This window comes from Salmo salar, chromosome ssa21, assembly GCF_905237065.1.
Source record: "Salmo salar chromosome ssa21, Ssal_v3.1, whole genome shotgun sequence".
NCBI classification, from domain to species: domain Eukaryota; kingdom Metazoa; phylum Chordata; class Actinopteri; order Salmoniformes; family Salmonidae; genus Salmo; species Salmo salar.
Genome location: NC_059462.1, coordinates 44,405,884 through 44,430,987, shown reverse-complemented (window position 1 = coordinate 44,430,987; position 25,104 = coordinate 44,405,884). Strand labels below are relative to the sequence as shown.

The 25,104-nt window shown below is 45.4% G+C and overlaps 2 protein-coding genes across 7 annotated transcripts in view; both read left to right on the top strand.

The window, feature by feature from the left end:
- Positions 1-19,936, top strand: part of LOC106582392 (band 4.1-like protein 5) — a 51,980-nt gene extending 32,044 nt beyond the window's left edge. For 2 of the 6 annotated variants that reach the window (XM_014165459.2, XM_014165460.2), the window contains exons 12-26: positions 456-625; positions 1,907-2,013; positions 2,112-2,130; positions 3,098-3,134; positions 4,161-4,288; positions 11,871-12,007; positions 12,361-12,446; positions 13,623-13,751; positions 14,228-14,292; positions 15,030-15,149; positions 16,650-16,731; positions 16,877-16,969; positions 17,178-17,243; positions 17,420-17,565; positions 18,190-19,936. In XM_014165459.2, coding sequence (XP_014020934.1) covers positions 456-625; positions 1,907-2,013; positions 2,112-2,130; positions 3,098-3,134; positions 4,161-4,288; positions 11,871-12,007; positions 12,361-12,446; positions 13,623-13,751; positions 14,228-14,292; positions 15,030-15,149; positions 16,650-16,731; positions 16,877-16,969; positions 17,178-17,243; positions 17,420-17,565; positions 18,190-18,256 — 1,452 coding nt within the window. In that variant the 3' untranslated portion in view covers positions 18,257-19,936. The remainder of the gene's footprint in view (positions 1-455; positions 626-1,906; positions 2,014-2,111; positions 2,131-3,097; positions 3,135-4,160; positions 4,289-11,870; positions 12,008-12,360; positions 12,447-13,622; positions 13,752-14,227; positions 14,293-15,029; positions 15,150-16,649; positions 16,732-16,876; positions 16,970-17,177; positions 17,244-17,419; positions 17,566-18,189) is intronic. The other 4 variants (XM_045704818.1, XM_014165458.2, XM_045704819.1 and 1 more) reach the window with 4 other exon arrangements.
- Positions 19,937-22,941: 3,005 nt separating this feature from the next.
- ramp1 (receptor activity modifying protein 1) overlaps positions 22,942-25,104 on the top strand; it is a 127,144-nt gene continuing 124,981 nt past the window's right edge. The window contains exon 1 of the mRNA XM_014165457.2: positions 22,942-23,485. Coding sequence (XP_014020932.1) covers positions 23,428-23,485 — 58 coding nt within the window. The 5' untranslated portion in view covers positions 22,942-23,427. The remainder of the gene's footprint in view (positions 23,486-25,104) is intronic.

Genomic DNA, 25,104 nt, shown 5'->3' with positions numbered 1-25,104 from the left:
ATTGGTGCGCCTGGCACCTACTACCATACCCCGTTCAAAACGACTTAAATCCTTTGTCTTGCCCATTCACCCTCTGAATGGCACACATACACAATCCATGTCTCAAGGCTTAAAAATCCTTCTTTAATCTGTCTCCTCCCCTTCATCTACACTGACTGATTGAAGTGGATTTAACAAGTGACATCAATAAGGGATCATAGCTTTCACCTGGTCAGTCTGTGTCATGGATGTTCCTAATGTTTCGTACACTCAGTATATTACATTGTACTAAGTCTTAACTGGTTTAATTAGCATGTCTCTGGATCCATAATAACCAATTAGATCATGTCTCTGGTCTAGTTTCCAAAAACGTCCTAACCACTTTTTAGTCATTGTACTGTTTCATGTATATGTGTTCCCTCTCTGTCCCCTGTTCTTTATAATACAGGTGATGTTCTTGTCTGTCTCCGTCTCAGGGTAAAGAGCAGCAGCACACGTTTGTGTTCCGTATGGACCACCCCAAGGCCTGTAAGCACCTGTGGAAGTGTGCTGTGGAACACCATGCTTTCTTCCGGCTCCGCGGCCCAGTCCAGAAGGGCTCAGCACGCTCCGGGTTCATCCGCATGGGGTCACGCTTCCGCTACAGGTGGCTATTGAGCAGCATGTGTACACTACACTCTGCATAGTATATCATGTCAGTCTGATATGGTTGATGACAGTACTGCTACACTTAATAACACTACATTATTCACTCCACTCTGCACAAGTCTCTACACAATGCCCCTATACAATTCAATCCCCAGTTCATTATTGTAATGCTTTTTAAAACTCAAAAAATGTGCACATTAGACAAATCCACAGATTCTAATTTTAATAGGATTTAACTGACCATGTGCTCACATTAAGCTAACTGTGCCTAATGAAACTCGTTAGAACTTTCAACTTGTCCCGTTGTGTAAAAATAGCTTGTCTTGCTGCAGTGTAAACAACAGACAGCTAAAACAGCAGCTTCAGGCTCTCTTTGGGTCCTTGTTGTTTAAAGGTGTGTTTCTGGTTGGATGACCACAGCGTTCAGCAGGGGTCAGTCCCGTGTCACAACACCTTGTCGGGGGTGAGCATTGAAGGCCACCCTGGGGGTATGAGGGGGAGCTGGGGGTGAAGGATGGGAGGAGTTACGGTACACTGCACCCTCCACGTCTCTTTTTCCTCTGAAGTAGCCCAGCAGTGGCTACTATACTCAAGTTCTTGGCTATATTCCATCGGGCCAGGCGTGTTTCCATCCTGACCGTGTGGCGGACTAGTAAAACCTCAACCGTTATGAGATTAAGGAATCTCGTTGCCTTTTTGTGTTTTAATGTGATCATCTTCTTTTCATTCTGGCTGAAGTGTCTCCTCCACAAACTTGACTCCAATTACCCCCTCTTGTTCTCCTTGAAACTACCCCCTCTTGTTCTCCTTGAAACTACCACATTTGCATATTTTCCAAGGCTTGTCTGTTTAAATACAAGCTTTCCCTCCAGCCCAGATCTAGCTAAGGATTTTCTATATGTTCAAGTCATTTGCAAAACGGTTTCCCAGTGTTGGTCCTGAGCCCCAAACGTTCCAGTCAGTATGTGAATCAGTCCTGGTGGTCTGATTGCCAGGGAGGCCCTCCCTCTCCCTGCCTGTGTTCAGGCTTCACTGGGCAGACTCACTGCCTGATTGTCCACTGCCTGGTGGTGGGTTGTTTGGTTTCGCTCTCATTCCCCTTCCTCCTTCCTGTCTGTTGTTCTGGGTTGTATTCACTAGGAACGAAACAAAATCCAAAAGGCCCGAAATGGGGGGGGACTACCTTAACTTGTCCAATAGGAAATGCTTGTTTTCGTTTCCCGTAAGCAAACTGTTTTGCTACATTGTACGCTAATAAATATTACCCTGTTGTTCTCAGTGGGAAGACTGAGTACCAGACCACCAAGGGCAACAAAGCCAGGAGGTCAGCATCGTTTGAGAGGAGGCCCAGCCGCCGTTACTCCAGGAGGACCATGATGAACCGGGGTGCGTGGATACACACACACACACACACACACACACACTGTTTAATATACTCCTTATATATCATGACTCATTTATATGTTCTTTCTCTTATTTTCTAGGAGCCAACAAACTCCAGGAGTAAGTACACCCCCCAAAGTTAATAAATAAATAGATATTTGAAAATGTTTTTTTAAAGGGAATGTTTTGTTACTATATGTTTGGGATGGGCACTGATCAGTGATTGACTAATCTCAAGCTGTTGATGTATACATATCTGTTTCCTGTTGTAAGACTCATCTCAGTATGATAAACATGATACTCACACACACAGAGAGACAGACACTATATATCTTTTTCTTCGCATTGTTGGGAAAGGGCTTGTAACTAAGCATTTCACGGTAAAGTCTACACGTGTAGTATTCAGCGCATGTGACAAATAAAATGTGATCAGAATTTTGACTAGATTAATATCAGAGGCCCTCGCACAGTAGTACCCTCTGGTTTGTATCCTCCTCCAGGCTTTATCTCTCCTCTGTGCTGGGAGAGGAGCACACTGGTTATCACACACAGTTCTCTGTCCACACTGCTGTCTGCTGCAAGAACTTCTAGATCGCGCTCTCTCTGTCTGTGTGTGTGTGTGTGCGCGCGTACTACTCTGCTCTTTCAGCCGGTGACCTTTTTACATCTTAGCTGCAATAAAGCGTTGTGAATGAGTAATGTTAAATGTCACGGAGAGAAGGGGTAATTATAAAACATAGTCAGCCTGACGTTCCCTTCTTACCATTCGTCATGCTCACTGAATCATAATGTTTAAATCATGTGTGTGGATTACTTAGGTAGTTAGCAGTGATGTCATCATGACTGTGGGAGTGATGATGCTCACTTCACATGCATCGCCATAGCGATGAGTGATTAATCAAAGGCATAGTGCTCTGACAAGGACATGAGTCTTCCACAGCAGCCTTGACATGGCAGCCATGTCTTCTGTTGAAAACAAGGGTGGAATGTCATTTGCTTTAGGGTTACATAAGCTCTTAAGGCTGAAAGGTCAAAGGTTAAAAAAACACAATCATGTTCGTTGAGTTCTCTCTCCTCTCTTTACCAGTCAGAACAACGGAATGAGCCCCAACAAAGATGCCAAGGTATGTTGCTCTGCTGTCCTTGAACCCTACTGACTCTCGAGACAGTTTCCCAGGCACATATTAAACCTGGTCTTGGACTAGGAAGCACTTTCTATGGAGAATCTCAATTCAACATGCTTTTTTTATTTCAGGACTTGGAAGAATCAGTGTTAGGGATGGGCATGGTTATTTGAATATTCAAATAGCCAAACGGACCTAACCCCTGTCTCTCCCCCGGCCCCTCCACATCAGACCTAACCCCTGTCTCTCCCTCCGGCCCCTCCGCATCAGACCTAACCCCTGTCTCTCCCCCGGCCCCTCCGCATCAGACCTAACCCCTGTCTCTCCCCGGCCCCTCCACATCAGACCTAACCCCTGTCTCTCCCCCGGCCCCTCCACATCAGACCTAACCCCTGTCTCTCCCCCGGCCCCTCCACATCAGACCTAACCCCTGTCTCTCCCCGGCCCCTCCACATCAGACCTAACCCCTGTCTCTCCCCCGGCCCCTCCACATCAGACCTAACCCCTGTCTCTCTGTTTCCCCAAGCCCCTCCACATCAGACCTAACCCCTGTCTCTCCCCCGGCCCCTCCACATCAGACCTAACCCCTGTCTCTCCCCCTGCCCCTCCACATCAGACCTAACCCCTGTCTCTCCCCCGGCCCCTCCGCATCAGACCTAACCCCTGTCTCTCCCCCGGCCCCTCCACATCAGACCTAACCCCTGTCTCTCCCCCTGCCCCTCCACATCAGACCTAACCCCTGTCTCTCCCCCGGCCCCTCCGCATCAGACCTAACCCCTGTCTCTCCCCCGGCCCCTCCACATCAGACCTAACCCCTGTCTCTCCCCCTGCCCCTCCACATCAGACCTAACCCCTGTCTCTCCCCCCTGCCCCTCCACATCAGACCTAACCCCTGTCTCTCCCCCGGCCCCTCCACATCAGACCTAACCCCTGTCTCTCCCCGGCCCCTCCACATCAGACCTAACCCCTGTCTCTCCCCCGGCCCCTCCACATCAGACCTAACCCCTGTCTCTCTGTTTCCCCAAGCCCCTCCACATCAGAAGCCCCTGGTCCCTGCCGGTGGTCAGCCCTGCATCCTCAGTCTCCACCAGCAGACCTATGGAAATCAAAACCCTCCCCAGGAGTCCTGGCGGTGGCCAATCGGAGAAGAGGAGGTGAGGCGCTCTCTGTTCTAATGTCATAAGAGCATTAAGCTTCCTAATCTATTCATCCTGCTGGCACTGGGTACTGGGTGGCACTGGGTACTGGGTACTGGGTGGCAGTGGGTGGCACGGCACTGGGTACTGGGTGGCACTGGGCGGTGAGTACTGGGTGGTGGACACAGAGCTGTAATTGGGCAGTGGGTACTGGGTGGAGGACACAGAGGCTACATCCCAAATCACACCCTATTTCCTATGTAGTGCATTACTTTTCATCAGAGCAGTGGGCTATGGAGGGAATAAGGTGCCATTGTGGATGCGCGTAGTGGCTCTGCCTAGTGCCTACTCTGCGACAGCTAGTGACCAGGCAGATGGGGAGACACTTAAATGTGCCTTCCACATTTAACCCAATCCCTCTGAATCAGAGAGGTGTGGGGGCTGCCTTAATCAACATTCCTGTCTTCGGCGCCCGGGGAACAGTGGGGTAACTGCCTTGCTCAGGGGCAGAACGACAGATTTTTACCTTGTCAGCTAGGGGATTTGATCCTGCAACTTTTTGGTTACTGGCCCAATGCTCTAACCACTAGGCCCCCTGGGTCGTGTTCATTAAGCACCAAATGGAATAAATTGGACTGAAACAGTGGTGGGATTAACTGGACTTGTTCAATAAGAAACACATTTGTTTTCCGTTGCAAAATGTATTGAAGCATTTTCCATGGCGTGCCCTAGTGAACATGACCCTGGCTACATTACACTCACCCTGGAGCTCTCAGGAGGTAGGGTGGTTTGGTGTGTGTGTGTAGAGGTACACTGAGTGACTAGAAGGGGATCTGGGGGGTGGTGGTGCATGTTTGACAGTGTGTTACGACACTGAGTAGACGGATAGTGGTTGTAGTCCAGCTACTGCTGAGTTGGTGGTGGCCATGGCCCTGGCTGGGTTGGAAACAACAAACTCTCTTTTCTAGGAAATACCTCGTCCTTTTCCTCAGCCCCCTCTCTCTTCTCTCCTAAAACTTGATCCCCAGAGGATGACTCTGCAATGAAGGCTGTCTGCCTTTAGAATTCCTGACATATTAAAAATAAACGGTTTCCTGTATTTGGTTGACCTTGAAGCTGTGCTCTTTTAAGATAAATCCCCATTTTTAAGCTCTACCTTTTTGTTCTAGTATGATGTACTGAAACCAAACAGGCCTTTTCATAAGGCAAGGTATGTACCCTCCAAGTTATCTGGAGTTCTGCTTCAACCAATTAAATTATCTTGGCCTGCTGGGTCCTGTGATTCAGGGCTGGGGACTTCCTGTGATTCAGGGCTGGGGACTTCCTGTGATTCAGGGCTGGGGACTGGGTCCTGTGATTCAGGGCTGGGGACTGCCTCCTGGGGTAAACAAATCATCTTCATCCATGGTAATGGTTGCTCTCTGCATTGATCCTCCTTCAATACCAACCCAAATACTCAGGTGACCTTTGGCCTCTGTCCCGTTTTTACGACCACCACTTGTTGTGATCTACTAATGCTACTGTATCCTCCCTCTTTGTTAAATCCTTTTCCCTTATTGGCTCAGTACCTGGCTGAGATTATATCTACCATTTGAGTCCTTATTTCACTTCTCGTCTCCCTCCCTAGCCATGTGAGGAAGAGTAATGATAAACAAACTTGATTATAATGATAATGCAGTACTGTAGGCTAGTTGTTTGATTTGATTAAAGCAGCCACTGAGGATAGATCAAAATGTCAGCCCACAGCCTATAAATGCTTAAATCACACTTGGTGCATATTTCATGGCACTGAGTGAACAAGCTTGAAGGTCTCTGCCAGCTGGTGATTACGATTTAATGAAAGTTTACTTTAGGCCAGGAGATCTCTTCAGAACCACTTCACACAGGCCAGGGAAGAGATTCTCACGTTGTCATGCGATCAGATCAGGCGGTGGAAAAGAAGATAATGGCACACCATCCTCCCTGGATCTAGGCCTATTCCCCATCAGTGGTGTAGTAGAGGGTTATATGCAGGTACAGTTGAAGTCAGAAGTTTACATACACTTATGTTGGAGTCATTAAAACTCCTTTTTCAACCACTCCACAAATTTCTTGTTAACAAACTATCGTTTTGGCAAGTTGGTTAGGACATCTACTGTGTGCATGACACAAGTAATTTTTCCAACAATTGTTTACAGACAGATTATTTCACTTAGAATTCACTGTATCACAATTCTAATGGTTCAGAAGTTGACTGTACCTTTAAACAGCTTGGAAAATTCCAGAAAATCATGTCATGGCTTTAGAAGCTTCTGATAGGCTAATTGACATCATTTGAGTCAATTGGAGGTGTACCTGGGGATGTATTTCAAGGCCTACCTTCAAACTCAGTGCCTCTTTGTGTGACATCATGGGAAAATCAAAAGAAATCAGCGAAGACCTCAGAAAAAAGTCTGGTTCATCCTTGGGAGCAATTTCCAAACGCCTGAAGGTACCACGTTCATTTGTACAAACAATAGTATGTAGGTATAAACACCATGGGACCACACAGCTGTCATACCGCTCAGGAAGGAGATGTATTCTGTCTCCTAGAGGTCAGTGGCGGTTCTAGACCATTTCATCTGGGGGGGCCAAGCTGGGGCCAGTTGTACTGTTAGAGGGGCCAGTTACATTAGACGTTATTGTTGTCATATCGTTTTCTTCACTGCATTGCAGGCAGTAGCAGGCAAAAGACCATGTTCCGCGTTGCCACTGTCTAATAACGGATGTAAAAAAAGAACGATAGTAAAAATGTATGTAAAAATTATTTCATACTCCACATTTAGGGGGCCACAAGGGGGTCCAAAATTGTTGTCACAGGGACACTGGCCCCCCTGCTCCCCCCCCAGAACCGCTAGTGCTAGAGATTAATGTACTTTGGTGCGAAAAGAGCAAATCAATCCCAGAACAACAAAGGACCTTTGTGAAGATGCTGGAGGAAACGGGTACAAAAGTATCTATATCCACAGTGAAACGAGTCCTATATCGACCTAATCTGAAAGGCCTCTCAGCAAGGAAGAAGCCACTGCTCCAAAACCGCCATAAAAAAGCCAAACTACAGTTTGCAACTGGACATGGGGACAAAGATTGTACTTTTTGGAGAAATGTCCTCTGGTCTGATGAAACAAAAATAGAACTGGTTGGCCATAATGACCATTGTTATGTTTGGAGGAAAAAGGGGGATGCTTGCAAGCTGAACTGTGAAGCGTGGGGGGGCAATGCAAATAGTCTGGGTAGCCATTTGACTAGATCTTCAGCAGTCTTATATCTTGGGGGGTAGAAGCTGTTTATAGAAGCCTCTTGGAAGGGTGTTCCTAATGTTTTGTACACTGTGTAGCTTTTACTCACTGTGCGTTTTATAGCAGCTGTGACCATAGCACAGTGTTAAGTGGGGAATTCACATGAATAAATGAAGCAAGGATTTCTCTGGAGTAACACCTCCTAATCCTGTGGATGTGACTGCGACACAGACCAGGGCCAGAGCAGAGACTTTAAGGACCAGGATTATGACTGTTTATACTGATAGGAGCCTGACGTCGGACTCACTGAATCGTTTTTCAGGGGGGTTTGGTTTTATTCTTTCCTGTAATTTGATAATCTCTTGCGTTGATTCATGTTGAGATGAGATGATTTGTTTGTGCAGTTACTGGCAATGAACTAGACCTGCTAGACACATTCCTTAGGCTCTTTGCTCACTGCTTAGCTTTCCTGGCTGTACCTCGGAAGATATTGAAGATGATGTCATTGGTTCCGTTTTCAGTTGTTGAGGATTAACGATGCAGGTGAAGGCCAGTGTTAATTTCCAAGCCCTGAGAAATAGACTTTTACAGAAGCATAGGAGTCGTGTTAAATTGGTCTTTAGGTTGCACTCCTCTCCACCCCAACCCGTGGATGATTCTGCATGCTAACCTCTTTTCCTCTTCTCCTCTCTCCCTCAGTTTACCCTCATTAACCTCCACCAAACACACTCCCAATCACTCCACTTACCAATCATCTGCCTGCCTTCCCACTAACCTAACCAATACATGACAACAAGCACATTTATAGCTAGCTAGCCACAGTAGCTTTTAAAAAAAAGAATGTTTCATTGATGTTAAGTTGTCCTCCTTGTCTGTCTGATGTGTAATGATATTTTACTGTTACCTCTTCTTTGACCTCAGTTTCACACTCATCTATACACACCTCATCATCTACCTTCTGTAGAAGTACTGCGAACATCAATGTTAACATTTCTGATTAGTACACCACTAGCACACACCACTTTTTTAGCAGTCTTTGAAGAGAGGTTAGCCTAGTTGTATGGGTATGGAGTTGCCTGCTTCTTCAGCGGGTTGTAAAGCGAGATATATTACTGGAAACTTTCTAAGTTTACCAGTAAACTACCAGAATTTTGATCAATTTCAAGGACAGAAACTCATGGACAATATAGACATAAAAAAATGTATACTATATACTCTATAAATGACCCAAGATGCTATAGATTGCCATAGAGTACCTGTTAATTACCAAAATGACAGAAGATTTGATTAACTTTGGTAAATAAACAGTAGCTTTGCAATCCCCTAGGCATGCATAAGTATGAGAAACACGCTCCACTCATATTGAGTTTGTGAAACGGTCAACATTGGAAGAGGTGTTTCCTATCTTCCTAATCTCAGCTAACCCTGAACTAAAGTTTCACGTAATTGGTCATCTGCTCGATTAAGTTCTTGGTCCATACATGTTAGGAGAAGAGCTCAAGAAATACTGGAATGTGGAACTGGAACGAGGTGCTCCACGCTCTCTTTGCAAGTTAAATTCAAAAGATGCTAACACCTGCGAAATTGTGATTTGTCCAAATAACCAGTGATGGAAAAACCCTACATAGTGCTGCTCTTATCATACACATCCCATTCAGTCCCAACAGATTATTTCACTTTCCACGAAGATTACAGTCTGCCGATTTTAATCTGTGATTTGAAATGCGGTGCTTGAAATCCACTGATGTAGTTCTGTTAGTCAACCACACTGTAAAGAATGTCACGACTATTCATGTCTCTGAGATCATCATGCAGTGATGTCACAACATCTTAATGTATGTAGTGAATTATATAGACCTTCCATCACTCCATAGGTTATTTTCATCCTTTTCAACAGCAATGGTGACGCATAGTTAGATCTCTCTTTCTCAATGCTGTTGTAATACTATCATGTAAGGGATTGCTAACTTCAGGACATCCCGTTTACCTCTGTCTTGCACTTGGTAGGTACACTGACTTTAGTTTGTAGAAAGAATAGTCACCCACAGCTGATTAGTCACTGAACACCTAATATAGGCAGGTCAAGTCCTTCTCTGTAGGTTCTGCTATATCTCCTCTCCAGTCCTCTCTCCTCATCTGCTCTGCCATCCCTCTCTTCCACACACTCCTTCCCCCATACCCACTGTCTTCTCCTCTCCTCCACCCTTCCTGTCCAGGCCTCACCCTTTCACCACCCAATGCTGACCCTCCTTCTCCTGGAGGTGGGTGGGTGGGAGGACCCTCTCCTTCTCCTCCTGGAGGTGGGTGGGTGGGCGGACACCACTGGACCTTCCCCCTGTCACACCCGTCTCACTAGGACACTAGGCTAATCCTCAACAAGAGACAGACCAGACAGAGCTCTGTGTGTCTCAGTGCTCAGCTGACACCACATTACCTGGACTATTCACTCTCTCTCTCTACTCCTGCCCATTCCTCCTCCTCCTCACTCAACCACTGAAACTGCCACGACACCCCCCACCCCACCTCACCCCGCCCCACCTCACCCCTACCCAGTGAAACTGTCTGGGTCTGGCAAGATGGTATCGAGGGAGAAACAGTAGAACAAAAACCAGTCTGTAGACAGGAGCCAAGAGGAGAGAGGGAACATGAAGCCACTGGACCACTGTTCTGTTCAATTATAGACAGACTGAAAGACGTATGTCTCTGAAGAATGACTTTATTACCAGGGATATTAGGTGTTCCTCTTGTTCTCACTTCCCCAGTTGTTTTATGTGTTATATTTCATGTTACTGCCAGCTGTCTTTGTGTATTCTCAATCATCCAATGATTTGATTCAACCCACGTTTTTATGATTATTGATTTTTTTAATCTGTTTTGGTACGTTTTATGGATCTGCACATGTTTCAGTCTGGCCTTAATTGGTGTTAAGTTGATGCACAAACTATGAATACAGATAGAAGATGGATTCCTAACAGTGTACTTGCTGGTTAATTTGTATGTAATCTAATAATTCTATATTATTTCTATATATTGACAGTACTCTTACACAGCTCTACCAATGCTGATTTTTAAATGAACTTCCTGTTTACATTATTAAGTCGTGTGAACAGGTTGTCTCAGCTTTGTAATTTATTGAGACTTGTGATAATGAACAGAAATAAAGAGCCCAACTCCAGTTTGTGAGTAGACAGTTGTTGTTTATATCGTTTCAGTGTAAAGTGCACTGCACTCAGTCATTTGTATACTTATTTGTTCATTCTGTAGAGGCAACAAGTGCTGTTTGGCTGTATTATGGCCAGTGCTGCCACTAGTCCCTGAGGCATAATTATTAGTAGCTGGCAGCATCTTCTTTACTATAAGGGAGGCAGGTGTCTCCTCTGTGACAACTGAAACCAGTTGTATCAAAGCCTCTTAGGCTGCTTTCACACAGGCAGCCCAATGCTGCTCTTTTGTCCAGTAATTGGTCTTTTGACCAGTCACATCAGATCTTTTCACAGTGAATCTTTTTCAGAGCTGATCTGTTTTGCTCAAAAGACTAATTAGTGAAATAAATATCAGAATTGGGCTGCCTGCATAAACACAGCCTCTCAGCCTGTAATCCCACTGCAGTCACATATGGAATGTGATTCGCTAGCTAGTACACCGCCCCCTCTCGCTACTCCCTCTATCCCCTTCCCTCCCTCTCCAACTCCCTTTTCCCACCAGTCTCCCTTTCCCTCCCAAACTGTGTGTAAAGAGTTCTCAGACCATTGTTGTTCTCCTTACATGGAGTTTATATGGATGATGCCAATGTCGTGTTACATGATGTGTGGTGTGTCACGTCTACAGGACTTGAGGCAGTAGGTGGTAATATTTCCCTCAGCTTTCACTGTGTCTTTGTCCTCAGGCTGCAGCCAAGTGTAAGCTACGCCCTGCTGGTCTCACTTCAAGGCCCTCTTTGATGTAGAGAACAAGCTACTTCCTCATTACCATACAGTTACTTGAGCTAACTCGAGGCCTGATAAAGCAGCTGTTGACTTACAAGTGTAATTATGCATATGGTATGTTGATATCAGGATTTGTGGTGCATGGTGCTGGCTCTGAGCCTCATTCACTAACTGTCACAGTGGGGCAAACTCTTCAGCCTTTCTCATCCAGTGTTCACAGGTAAGTCCTACTCATGTTGTGACCCTGTTTTTCTGTACCAGGTGACTTGATCAGGGGGGAAAAACCTGGGCCCAGTAACTACCCTGGAGGTTGTTAATTTTGTTGTCAGATTAAATGCTCTGGAAAACTCTGCTTGTATAGCAGTGTCTCCCTCCATGCCTCTATCTGTCCTTGTGTGTGTGTGTGTGTGTCCGCAGCATGGCCCTGCCACTCGTAGCTGATCTGCTGGAGACATGCGTTAATGACGTCATCCATACACCTGTTCCCATGGCGACAGCAGGCCTGTCTGCCTCCGCCTCCAGCCTCACAGGGGAGGAGAAAGTCTCTCTTGCCGGTGAGCTTACACACAGTCATGCCAAGGCTGGACTTACTGTACAACACCAGTCATGTCATATGTTTAGTAGGTAACCTTAGTAGTAGTACTTGCCTCATTAAAAGTACTCCCCTTGCAGAGGAAGTTGTGTTCGGTAAGGTTGTATAATGTCAGAAAGAAGCGCACTGCCTTGCAAATATCCTGCCTACCAAACACAGGATGTTTGTTACGGGAGGCTTGGTACACCACAGACGGTCACTGGTGTTATTGAACGTGCTGAATGGAACTGTGAAATGTATTCAACAGTTAAATGTTCTGTGTGCTCCACCAGGAGTGTTACTGATAGTAAAGACCTGTCCCTGTTTCTTCAACAGAGACGGCAGCGCGGCTGAAGCACCTGGAACTACACAGTCTCTCGCTCCCTGTCCCTTCCAGAGCCAACCTCAACATGAACAACCAGGTCAATGCACTCAGCTGGAAGAGGGGTGGCGAGAGGGGGGAAGGGGGTGGCGAGAGGGGGGAAGGGGGTGGCGAGAGGGGGGTAGGGAGAGGGGGGTAGGGAGAAAGGGGTGGAAGGGGGGAGAGGAGAGAGAAAATGAAAGGGGGATACTCTGTATGCCCAAAAGAGACATGAATAATGTGTACATACACTCAGCCATACACACACACCACCCTCTACAGGGAACAAAGCCTGGTTAGTGTCAGTCAGACGAGCAGCGCTGCGTTGTATGGGAAGAGAGGCAGAGAGCTGCATGGTCCGTCTCCCTGGTGGGGCAGAGAGCTGCATGGTCCGTCTCCCTGGTGGGGCAGAGAGCTGCATGGTCCGTCTCCCTGGTGGGGCAGAGAGCTGCATGGTCCGTCTCCCTGGTGGGGCAGAGAGCTGCATGGTCCGTCTCTCTGGGGAAAAAGCAAATTTGTGATGGTTTTTGATTTGATGTGTGCTGAAAGGCAGGGAGCTTGCCAGGAGTGTTGGTTTTAGTTTTACAGGGACCCTAATTGCCTCCATATGCTAAGGAAGACAGTAGGCTAGTATGACAGGCTAATTAATGTATGGAGCAATGGCAGACAGGGAGCAACTCAGCAGGCTGGGGAAGAAAGGCTGGGGGTGGGGGGAGAAAGGCTGGGGGTGGGGGAGAAAGGCTGGGGAGAAAGGCTGGGGGTGGGGGGAGAAAGGCTGGGGGTGGGGGGAGAAATGCTGGGGGTGGGGGGAGAAAGGCTGGGGGTGGGGGAGAAATGCTGGGGGTGGGGGGAGAAAGGCTGGGGGTGGGGGGAGAAAGGCTGGGGGTGGGGGGGAGAAATTCTGGGGTGGGGGGAGAAAGGCTGGGGTGGGGGGAGAAAGTCTGGGGGTGGGGGGAGAAAGGCTGGGGGAGAAGGGGTGGGGGAGAAACTCTGGGGGTGGGGGGAGAAAGGCTGGGGGTGGGGGGAGAAAGGCTGGGGGTTGGGGGAGAAAGGCTGGGGGAGAAACTCTGGGGGTGGGGGGAGAAAGGCTGGGGGTGGGGGGAGAAAGGCTGGGGGAGAAAGGCTGGGGGTGGTTTTGTTTTTATCTTAAAAGAAGGTGGAGGGCAGAGATATTGTAACTACAGCCTTTACAGGAAGATACTGTAGCCGAACGTGTGTGTGTTGGTCCCCCCACAAGGAGGATGTGGTGAAGCTCACAGAGAAGTGTCTGAACAGTGTGGGTAGCAGCTCTGTGCCTTCTCCACTTCGCCCCCCAGAGGACCTGAAGCGTAACATCATCAAAGCCCAGGCACAGGCTGCCCTCAAGGTACTGAACACTAGCGTCAGAGTTTTGCAATACTTCCAGGAACGCTTCAAAGCAGGTTCCACAGACCAAGACAGGGTTGGGAAGTCAATGGGAGAAGTGAGAAATTCTTCCTTAGTAGTTCATTTTAGAACCGATTTACATGTTTCTGCCCATAAGCTTAGCTAGCCACCGTCGCCATGACATCGCCTACAAGCGTGATCAGGGATTTCGATTGGAGGAGCAGTTTCTCCCTATCTTCATACTGTACTGTCTGTGCTAGCACTTTGTGGATGGACACCCAGAAATCATCTTGGTGCAACATAGAAATGGTACAGGGATGCTTTGGAATCTTACATGTAGACGAGGAAGTATTGTATAAGTACTGTAAACCTTTGGATAACCATGAAGTTGGATACAGTGGCAATTTTCTTTTTGAAATACACCCAACCTGGCATATTGATTGTATTATACCTCCACTGATGTTCTGTATGTTATAGAGCTCCCAGGAGGAGCATGTTGTGATGGGGGACAAGAACACCAATGTACAGGAAGCTGCAGCCAGGTGAGTGAGGACACTGAAAGAGTCACTACGGTTGTGTTCCTAGTCTCTACCCTTTAGTGTGCCATCTTTCACTTCCCCTCATGCATTCAAAGCATTGGATGATCACGCTTTATTGTACGGTATTTCATGACAAAGGAAACCTCAATCTTGGAACGTCACCAAGCCTCCCCTGTCTCCATCTCCCTGGAGTCACCCCAACACTCCACAGCCAGCCTAAGCCAATCGCAGCCTTCCTCCAAAGCTCATTAACAGTTAGAATATTTATGAGGGTTCTTGGCATCACCCCCTGAATCAACGGCTCATTCCCAGGGGCTGCCCACTTTTCTGTGGGCAGGACTCTTGGGGTTGATTGACAGGAGGGATTCTTGCAGCTGTAGTCAAGTTAACACAAAAGCCAAAATGTGTTCAGGTGATTATTCCTCTGAAAGAAAATCCCCCCTCTTATTTTTTTTTAAACAAACCTAAACACCACACCTGCATCCCTGCACACACAAAAACAGCAGTTAACTTCGTTTTGCCCTTCTCCAGTGACCTCTTATGTTGAGCTTCAAACAGAAGTGCACAAGATGAGGGATTGATGTAGTGGTACAGTAGGGCAATAAAAACTGGAGGGAAGCAACAAAGGCGACTCGCATTGAAAAATCTAAATATGCCTCTACAAACTGGATGTTTAAGTTGAGCTGAGTAGTGGAGGGTGTTGTAGATCTCTCTTACTGTCCACTCTTTGTCATTCCCAGGCTGAAGGTGCGTAGTGGCCGTATGGGCAGCAACTCCTCCCTGTCTCTATCTGGACGTCCCGAGAGACAGGAGTCAAGGGACCTGCTCACTCCCACACTGCTGACCACAGCTGAAGACAGGTGAGACTGGGAAACTGACTACCCATCCCTGTACCTCACACACACAAATAATTGTAAGGTCCCTCAGTCGGGCAGTGAATTTCAGACACAGATTCAACCACAAAGACCAGGGAGGTTTTCCAATACCTCACAAAGGGCACCTATTGGGAAAGGGGGATACCTAGTCAGATGTACAACTGAATGCCTTCAACTGAAATGTCTTCCACATTTAACCCTCTGAATCAGAGAGGGGGGCGGGGGGCTGCCTTAATCCACATCCACATCTTCAGTGGCCGGGGAACAGTGGGTTAACTGCCTTGCTCAGGGGCAGAACGACAGATTTTTACCTTGTCAGCTAGGGGATTCGATCCTGCAACTTTTTGGTTACTGGCCCAACGCTCTAACCACTAGGCTACCTGCCGCCCCATTTGGTAGATGGGTAAAAAGAAAAGCAGACATTGAATATCCTTTTGAGCATGGTGAAGTTATTAATTACACTTTGGATGGTGTATCAATACACCCAGTTACTACAAAGATACATGCGTCCTTCCTAACTCAGTTGCCGGAGTGGAAGGAAACCGCTCAGGGATTTCACCATGAGGCCAACGGTGACTTTAAAACAATTAGCGTTTAATGGCTGTGATAGGAGAAAACTGAGGATGGATCAACAACATTGTAGTTACTCCACAATACTAACCTAATTGATAGTGAAAAGAAGGAAGCCTGTGCAGAAGGAAAATATTCCAAAACATGCATCCTGTTTGCAAAAAGGCACTAAAGGAATCCTGCTAAAAATGTGGCAAAGCAATTCACTTTTTGTCCTGAATACAAAGTGTTATGTTTGGGGCAAATCCAAAACAACACATTACTGAGTACCACTCTTCATATTTTCAAGCATAGTGCTCGCTGCATCATGTTTTGGGTATGCTTATAAGGACTGGAGTGTTTTTCAGGATGAAAGAGAAACGGAATGGAGCTAATCACAGGCAAAATCACGTCATGAGGAGATATTTTGGCCATATCTCCCAGCCTTGTGTGAGGCTAAGACAGAGTGTGGAAGGAAGGGAGTGGGGCACACCCATGTTAGAGGGGGCCACCTGTCCAGCCATAGGGTACCACGAGGCAGCCTCATGCAGTCAGGACTACAGCTCCATCTGACGGACTCATTTAAGGATATATGTCACTTCTTAGTTTCTAGTCAGCATTGTTAAAGAGTGTTCTTTAGTCTACTAGGCTATAGGTTGCAGCACTCAAGACAAAGACAGTGTTTTTACACAGCTCTATGCTGCCATCTGGTGGATTATGGGAATCATAGCTCTCTGATACCATCTGATTGAACATGGGAATCACTCCTGCTAATGTGACATGACTCAATTCTGCCTGGATACATGTCTTTGCATATTAAGCACTTGTGAGGATTGTGTCCATTGATAATGTGTATGTTATCCTTGCTATTGTTCAGTACTTCCTCATCAGACCCTATAGGAATGAATTAAACTCTCGTCCCTCTGTCCTCATCAGTGTTCAGATGTTGGCTGTGGATCTCATGCAATCAGCACCTATGATGCCCCTTGAAATACTTAATGGGGGGCAACCAACAAAGGTAATCAATTAATCTGTGTTTTGCTTTTCCGGTTACTCGCGTGCATTAGAATGCAAACTACATCTGAATGCACAGAGAATTGTATGCCTTTTTGTGGGAATGTGAGAGCTGTTTGTAACATAGCCATTGGCTTGTCACTATGCAGGCTGAACCTGAGGAGCTGAAGATGCCCACCCCTCCGTCACTGCGGGCCCCGCTGAGCAGTAACCTGATAGACTTCTCAGACCCAACCCCAGTAGTAAGTCTATAGACCCTGTCTGCTGCCTCACGCTTCAGCTGCTGTTATGTTGCCTTGAGTAGTTCAAACTTACCAAAAATAAGTGTGATTCGCTTTAAAGTTCAAACCCATTATGCCTACTGTATGTTGACCGGTCAGCTACTTACTTTGGCCTCATTGTGCCAAGTGATGGGTGTTTGAGTAACTCTTCAACATTGTTCTCTTGTAGTTACTGCCACCATCAGTGCAATCCAAGCCCATGATATCACCTCGCTGGATCATCCCTGCTGCTGCAGTGAGTACTGATGGACATTGACTGTCCTCCGGGCTTTAATGCTCCTGTCTGTCTTTAGCCTGACAGTCTGGCCTGGGTTTAAGTATGTCTGTACGTCAGTCTACCATCCCTACTGTAGCTGCCTCATGTAGAGACTGACCCAGCCAGTCCACTTTCCTTCTCCCATTCTAACACAGCCACTCACTGCCATCTTTACTAACGGCCTCTTTGACCTTGACCCCTCTGCAAAGACCGCCGCCCCTCTCCAACCTGAAGGGGGGGCTCTCACCCCAGCCCTGCACCCCCGTCTCTCCTCTCAAATGCACAATGTGATGGACACCAGGTAACTCCGTCGTGGCACGTCGTCATCTCTACCTTGTCCTAATGCTCTTTAGGTCATCTCATCTGGACATTGTGGTCATCATTGCTAGTCTTAGTTGCTAGGGGCTTTTGATGCCATGCCATATGCTCTGTTGTAAAGAGTAGACAATATAATTCTCCATCCTGTTAATAATTGAAGCCTGTAGTGATTAACATCCCCATTTACTAATTATGGTCCTGATGAGCTTCCATATCTTGAAATAGCTTTGGTGAAAGCTGAAGCTAAATGTTTCATTTTCCACTACATCTCTACAGAAGTTATAAAGTTTGACTGTACTGCTGAATAAAGTCTGTTTGTTAAGATGAATGTTGTGAACACTAAAAGTTAGTAGTGATCACATCAGGTAAATGGAAAGATGAATGGTGCAGGCAGGTCTCCTGGAACAATATGCATAGATTGATGGATGTGAATTGTCTTGTGCAGTTTCTCATTACGTTGTGGCGTTCCCATGCATCACATTATACTGGCTAGCAATACAATATTCCTATTCTACTAGAGTAGTGCTATGATACATTATCTTATGTTGTGCACACTGAAAAGTAGGTGTTCTGGGCTTTTTATTTAGTTGTATTCTCCTCTCACCAGCGTTGTGGCCCAGCCACCCAAAGAGCACGGCATGAAGCACAAAGGTCTGTTGACCACTGAGCTCTGAGTGGGAACCAGGGGGGAGCTAGCTTCTACCCTCCTCACAACGAATACTTCCTACTCCTGGTGTTCCCAAACTAGGGGGCTACTTCCTACCCTGAGAACATTCATCTCCTACTGCATTCCCAAACCTGGGGGAAGTTCCTGCCCTAGTGACAACCAGTATCTCCTACTGCATTCCCAAACCTGGGGGAAGTTCCTGCCCTAGTGACAACCAGTATCTCCTACTGCATTCCCAAACCTGGGGGAAGTTCCTTCCCTAGTGACAACCAGTATCTCCTACTGCATTCTCAAACAATTCCCAAACCAGCAGCAATCAAGAGATTGGATTATTTGTATTCTTCATCTCACTAGATTCCAGTTTGGAGCAGTGTTTTTTTATTTTTTTATTTTAGTACCACAGTTGGTCCACTGGTTCTTTTCATAAGCATTCCTACAAAGTGCACAGACTCCCTTTTAAAAATGTTTTAAGCAGGAAGGGACTGCAATAAGAGCTAAGAGCTAAGGAAGAGGACATCTGCTCCTCAAGCCACTGGATTACGTTGGAGCACTGGACCTGGACTCTTAGAAGATATGAAACAATGACTTTCTATTACATTTTTTTATTTTGTCCTGTTATTTTTTTAATTTAAAGACATCCAGAGTGAATCGATCAAGTACCAGTGTTCAGTTAGGACCTGGTGCTCACTAGACATTTCTGAATCTGATTAAGACTCAGTTATCAGAGGATGACAACAGCAATATGTAGCATGCAGGCATGAATTTAGCCATGTTATGCCTATTTTGTATCCATATAAAAACACTGTAGCTACAACCTGCCTTAAGCTATCTGAATGTTAAATTATGATTCCATAACTTTACACAGTAAGGAAATACTACCACTACTATTACAAATACTATCACTACTGTTACTAATACTACTATTACTAATAGTACTATTACTAATACTACCACTACTAATACTACCACTATTACTACTGTATCTAGGCCTATACTGTACTTTATCATCTTACTGAGTCAACTGCTTACGACTGGAGTGTCTGTGTGTGATGGTAATATCTTGTAGTCTTGACACTGTTTCTGGCTGTGGTCATCAATGACAGGTGACATGACTCGTAGGCTGACAGAGCAAATAGGCCTATCACAAACTGGCTCTCCATTGGTTCTTTTCCACACTAAGCCAATCACATACAGGATCTCTGGTGGTAGGAAGTTGTCAGTCAACTGTATTATTCACTAACGTAAGATGTAATTAAGAATGTATTTTAGATATCAGACGGGCGGTAGATCAGAAGTAGGTCTTTGCGAGACGATGTGCAGTAGAGGTAAAAGCAGAAGACATTTTCAAATACAGTTCATTTGAACAAGTGATCTGTGAACAACACCCATCTCAACGGAAAGACTTAAAATACATATTTTTTTTGTGAAGTCTGAGTACTTTTTGAATACTTAAAATAGCCACTCTGAGAAGATGTGTAGTGTTCTCTCTCTCTCTGTCTGTATCATGAATATAAACTCAGCAAAAAAAGAAACGTCCTCTCACTGTCAACTGCGTTTGTCAGCAAACTTAACATGTGTAAATATTTGTATGAACATAACAAGATTCAACAACTGAGACGTAAACTGAACAAGTTCCACAGACATGTGACTAACAGAAATGGAATAATGTGTCCCTGAACAAAGAGGGAGGTCAAAATCAAAAGTAACAGTCAGTATCTGGTGTGGCCACCAGCTGCATTAAGTACTGCAATGCATCTCCTCCTCGTGGACTGCACCAGATTTGCCCGTTCTTGCTGTGAGATGTTACCCCACTCTTCCACCAAGGCACCTGCAAGTTTCCGGACATTTCTGGGGGGAATGGCCCTAGCCCTCACCCTCCGATCCAACAGGTTCCAGACGTGCTCAACGGGATTGAGATCCGGGCTCTTCGCTGGCCATGGCAGAACACTGACATTCCTGTCTTGCAGGAAATCACGCACAGAACGAGCAGTATGGCTGGTGGCATTGTCATGCTGCAGGGTCATGTCAGGATGAGCCTGCAGGAAGGGTACCACATGAGGGAGGAGGATGTCTTCCCTGTAACGCACAGTGTTGAGATTGCCAGCAATGACAACAAGCTCAGTCCGATGATGCTGTGACACACCGCCCCAGACCATGACGGACCCTCCACTTCCAAAACGATCCCACTCCAGAGTACAGACCTCGGTGTAACGCTCATTCCTTTGACGATAAATCCGAATCCAACCATCACCCCTGGTGAGACAAAACCACAACACGTCAGTGAAGAGCACTTTTTGCCAGTTCTGTCTGGTCCAGCGACGGTGGGTTTGTGCCCATAGGCGACGTTGTTGCCGGTGATGTCTGGTGAGGACCTGCCTTACAACAGGCCTACCAGCCTCTCTCAGCCTATTGCGGACAGTCTGAGCACTGATAGAGGGATTGTGTGTTCCTGGTGTAACTCGGGCAGTTGTTGCCATCCTGTACCTGTTCCGCAGGTGTACCGATCCTGTGCAAGTGTTGTTACATGTGGTCTGCCACTGTGAGGATGATCAGCTGTCCATCCTGTCTCCCTGTAGCGCTGTCTTAGGTCTCTCACAGTACGGACATTGCAATTTTTTTGCCCTGGCCACATCTGCAGTCCTCATGCCTCCTTGCAGCATGCCTAAGGTACATTCACGCAGATGAGCAGGGACCCTGGGCATCTTTCTTTTGGTGTTTTTCAGAGTCAGTAGAAAGGCCTCTTTAGTGTCCTACGTTTTCATAACTGTGACCTTAATTGCCTACCGTCTGTAAGCTGTTAGTGCCTTAACGACCGTTCCACAGGTGCATGGTCATTAATTGTTTATGGTTCATTGAACAAGCATGGGAAACAGTGTTTAAGCCCTTTACAATGAAGATCTGTGGAGTTATTTATATTTTTACGAATTATCTTTGAAAGACAGGGTCCTGAAAAAGGGACGTTTCTTTTTTTGCTGAGTTTCTAAACTTATTTGCCTGGCAAGAACATTCTTTGTCATATTATTGAATTCTGTCTGCATCAGAGATTGTAGAGATGGCGATTGACCAACATGAGTGGTCTTTTTTAAAGCTCTATCTGAGAGGAAACTTTTCTCAGTTAAACATATCACTGTTTTTCTCTGCTGTTAGAAATTGTGCTTCACCATGTAAGTGCAATTGTGCTGTAGCTCTCCTACGTTAATTTATTCCTCTTTTTGTAAGAGCACCCTTGTTATTCGCACTGTATTTAAGTGTATTGAAGATGTAAAAAAAACTGCTCTAGATGGTCACCATACTGATTTGTGTCTTGTATGTACATTGAACGTCATTACTATTTAAAGGATATGTAGGCTAGTATGCCAGTAGTAATTTTGTACAATGTAGTAAATTCTGTAAGTAAAAAAAGTATTATAAAAAAACAAGTGTGAATTCTTCCATTTAAGACCTCTGGTCCTTGAGAAAATGTTGATCTCTTCCTGTACATGCAGTATTATCATGAATGATATGCCCATCCGCATCCATTCATTGATTTCCTATAGAGCCTTTCCAGATGCTCGAAGACTCACCTCTTCCACCACCAATGTGTAGCACCCACTTGGGGGATGCATGGTCAGCAACCATTTCTGCCAGAACGCTCACCACACATCAGCTATCAGGTGGAGAGATGAATGATATATACCAATTAGCAATAAGGAACTGGAATTGGAGCTGTTTGCTGGGACTGCAGGAGCTGTAATTCTGTGTTGATATATTCTAACACTAGATGGCAACATTAGGTGAGGTTGGACTGTACTACTTTATCGTCAAGCTTGCACAACCTGTCTGGTTTAACCCCTTAAATCCAATCCCATAGGTCAAATGTATTATCTTTTAAAAAATGTATGTTGAAGCCTATCAACATTGACATCACATTGTAGTAGGCTAGGATGGAAGTCGTTTTATTATAATGTCAACAATGACACCAGGCTGATACTGATCACTTTTCCCAGAAGCAAGTGTTCATTTTGAATGTGTAAAAGGCACCATTTGGTCACAATTTGTTTTATGTACAGTACTGAATGTAGTGTAGTCCCTGCAGCAAAATCGGCCTCTGCCTTATGCTGCGTTCAAAACTACTGGGAACTCGAACAATACGAGGTCAAATCATGACGTTGGTGATCTTCAGGTCGGAAAGTCGGAGCTCTAGAAAGAGGCCCGAGTTCGCGAGATCAACTCGATTTTTTTCACAGACGTGTTTTGAACACACTAAAGTAGGAATTCGATCTTTCCCAGTTTCTTTGAACGCGGCATTACCCCCAGAATAGATACCCACATCGGGGATAATCGACTAGGATAATCGACTAGATACAGCTGCGTCCCGATTTCAGGGGGCCGGAACATATAAAAAAAATATATATATTGATAGACTGCAAATTCACCGCAAGAAGCCCAAACATATACATTTGCCTAAAACCTAATCATTTTAAACCTTGCTGACATTTGTATGCTTGGGAATACTTTGGAACAGATTTCCAAAATTAAAATAACTTTGAGCTGATTTGCTGGTGTTTTATGACCCCAAAAAATAAAATTATAGATGTGTTTTGCTCAGAACGCGGGGGATCAAATCACCTGCGTCCCGCCAGTTGGGGAACCCTGGCCTACCTTCTGGTTATGGTCCCTTGGCTCTCTTACGCACTCTCTGTTGGTGTCAGTCAACAGAACGCACGCTCGAGACCCAGGAGTTCACTGGAGGCTCTACTCTGGCTCAGTGCGTTTCGGGCTTGCGCATGGTTGGTTGGAGTTGCCAAGTATGTCCTCGTTGTACGCAAGGTTTTTGGAGTCTAATGGAACTTACCATTTTTGAATTGTCAAGACTCGATGTTGGTTGCATATTCATTTAAATGATAGCGAATCTATTTCGTAAAGAAAGTCGACGGAAAGCAAAACTCCCGACGACCCGACCCAAGTGTACCTTTCCCGAGTTTTTGCGCAAGGTGATAGTGACCGTGACGACAGTTGAGCTGCCTTTATAGTTGGCTGAGAAGAACGAGTCGAATGCTTATGGATTACAACTCTGTGACAGGGTCGTCTCTTTCTTAGTGGATACATTAGGGAGGAGAACTGTGACGCGTATATCGTCGGTTTCATCATAACGCTTCTCCAACTTCTTGCATTGGATAGTCGTTTTTAAAGAAGACCATGGCATCGGATACCACACCAGTGTTGTCGAAACAGGTGCTCCTGTGGCTGGCTGTAGGTAAGTTTTGGAGAGACGCGCAGCGCACCGCTATAATTTATGCCGCTCAAGGCTTTCTTTCTTTAATGAATGATGACCAAAACATAATTCGATAGAAACTGGAACGATGATAAAGTATTGACATATTAAAATAATGACCAACCCTTTCATCATGTCAAATCATTGATTCATTCGTAATATATAAATATTATTAAATCATGTTAATATTTTTAGAGATTCATATATTCAATCATTTAAGAAAACATGAAAAATAATATTCATTCTAACAAATAAACGTGCTTGTCTGAGCCAGAGGGTTGACGTGTGTGTGTATATATGGAAAGTCGTCATCATGAATCCGAATTATTACATATCCTAAGGGCATTTTCATAACATTTCGTGAAAGGAGGACGCTCCAGACATGGAAGGTCTAAGTGGCTTGTAAAAATGTGATGTCAATATGACATTTAGACTTTCCAGCAAGTTGGAGGTGCTCAAAACTGACCCATCCATTCAAGTTAATAATCGATTTTAATGAATCATGCAAAGGTCCCTCCTGCTGAGAAATGTATTTCACACTTCTCTTAACCAGCCTGCTGTGCTAAGGTCTGCTGAGGGATGTTTCTGTCTGTACGATCTGTGCACACCTAATGGCTTCACTTTGCTCCCCAGTTTTCCTTTCCCCTTCAGCACGATCCACGTGGAGCCTCTCTATATTTCCAGTACACACACCGACTCACAGGACCAAGACATGGCTCCTCATAACTATTTAACTATTTCTGTCTAAGAATAGGCTAGTATTCTCTTTGCCTATTAGAAAGCTAGGTTTTACTGTTAAAACAGATGGAATACTTTGACCTACCTAAATAAGGTGATCATTTTCAAATGATAGTTCACATCATTCAATATTATATGATTAATATTATTTGTTTCCCCGATAAACCCGGTAATTGTGGATGCTTCGCATAGTACTGTAATGGTCTGTAGTGTTTAACTGTGTGAGAGTCTGAGTCATAACTGCAGAAGGCCATTGTGTGTTAGGACCCATACAGCAGCTCTGACTTTTAAATGAGGGAACCCTTATTCATTTTTTTTTAATCATTTTTTAATCTCAAAACTGAGTATAGAAATGGGAGCATGTCATGCTAAAACATTCCTCCATTTTGTTTTGTTCATAACAGAACCTCAATCAATACACAACCCTTTGTGCAAAATGCTGTCCACACTACTGTACCCTAAGACCCTGGCTAAAAATCACAAGAAAATCATATTTAAAACAAGCTCAAAGAGCATTTACATAGCTTGTCTCACTCTCTCTAGTTCCCTTTTGTCTAAATAAAGCATTTATTTTTTAAATAGCTTAAATGAGGGTGGAATTTCACTCTCTTACAAAATACAATACATTTAGCAGTATGTTTAATACATTTGTCATTTAGCAGACGCTCTTATCCAGAGTGACTTACAGTAGTGAATGCATACATTTCATTCATTTTTTTCCCCCGTACTGGTCCCCTGGGAATCGAACCCACAACCCTGGCGTTGCAAACACCATGCTCTACCAATTGAGCCACACGGGACCCTGTGTGTTTTCCTTGCTGGTTGATCCAGTGAAGCATGCTTAGCTGCAGTGTTCTGATCCA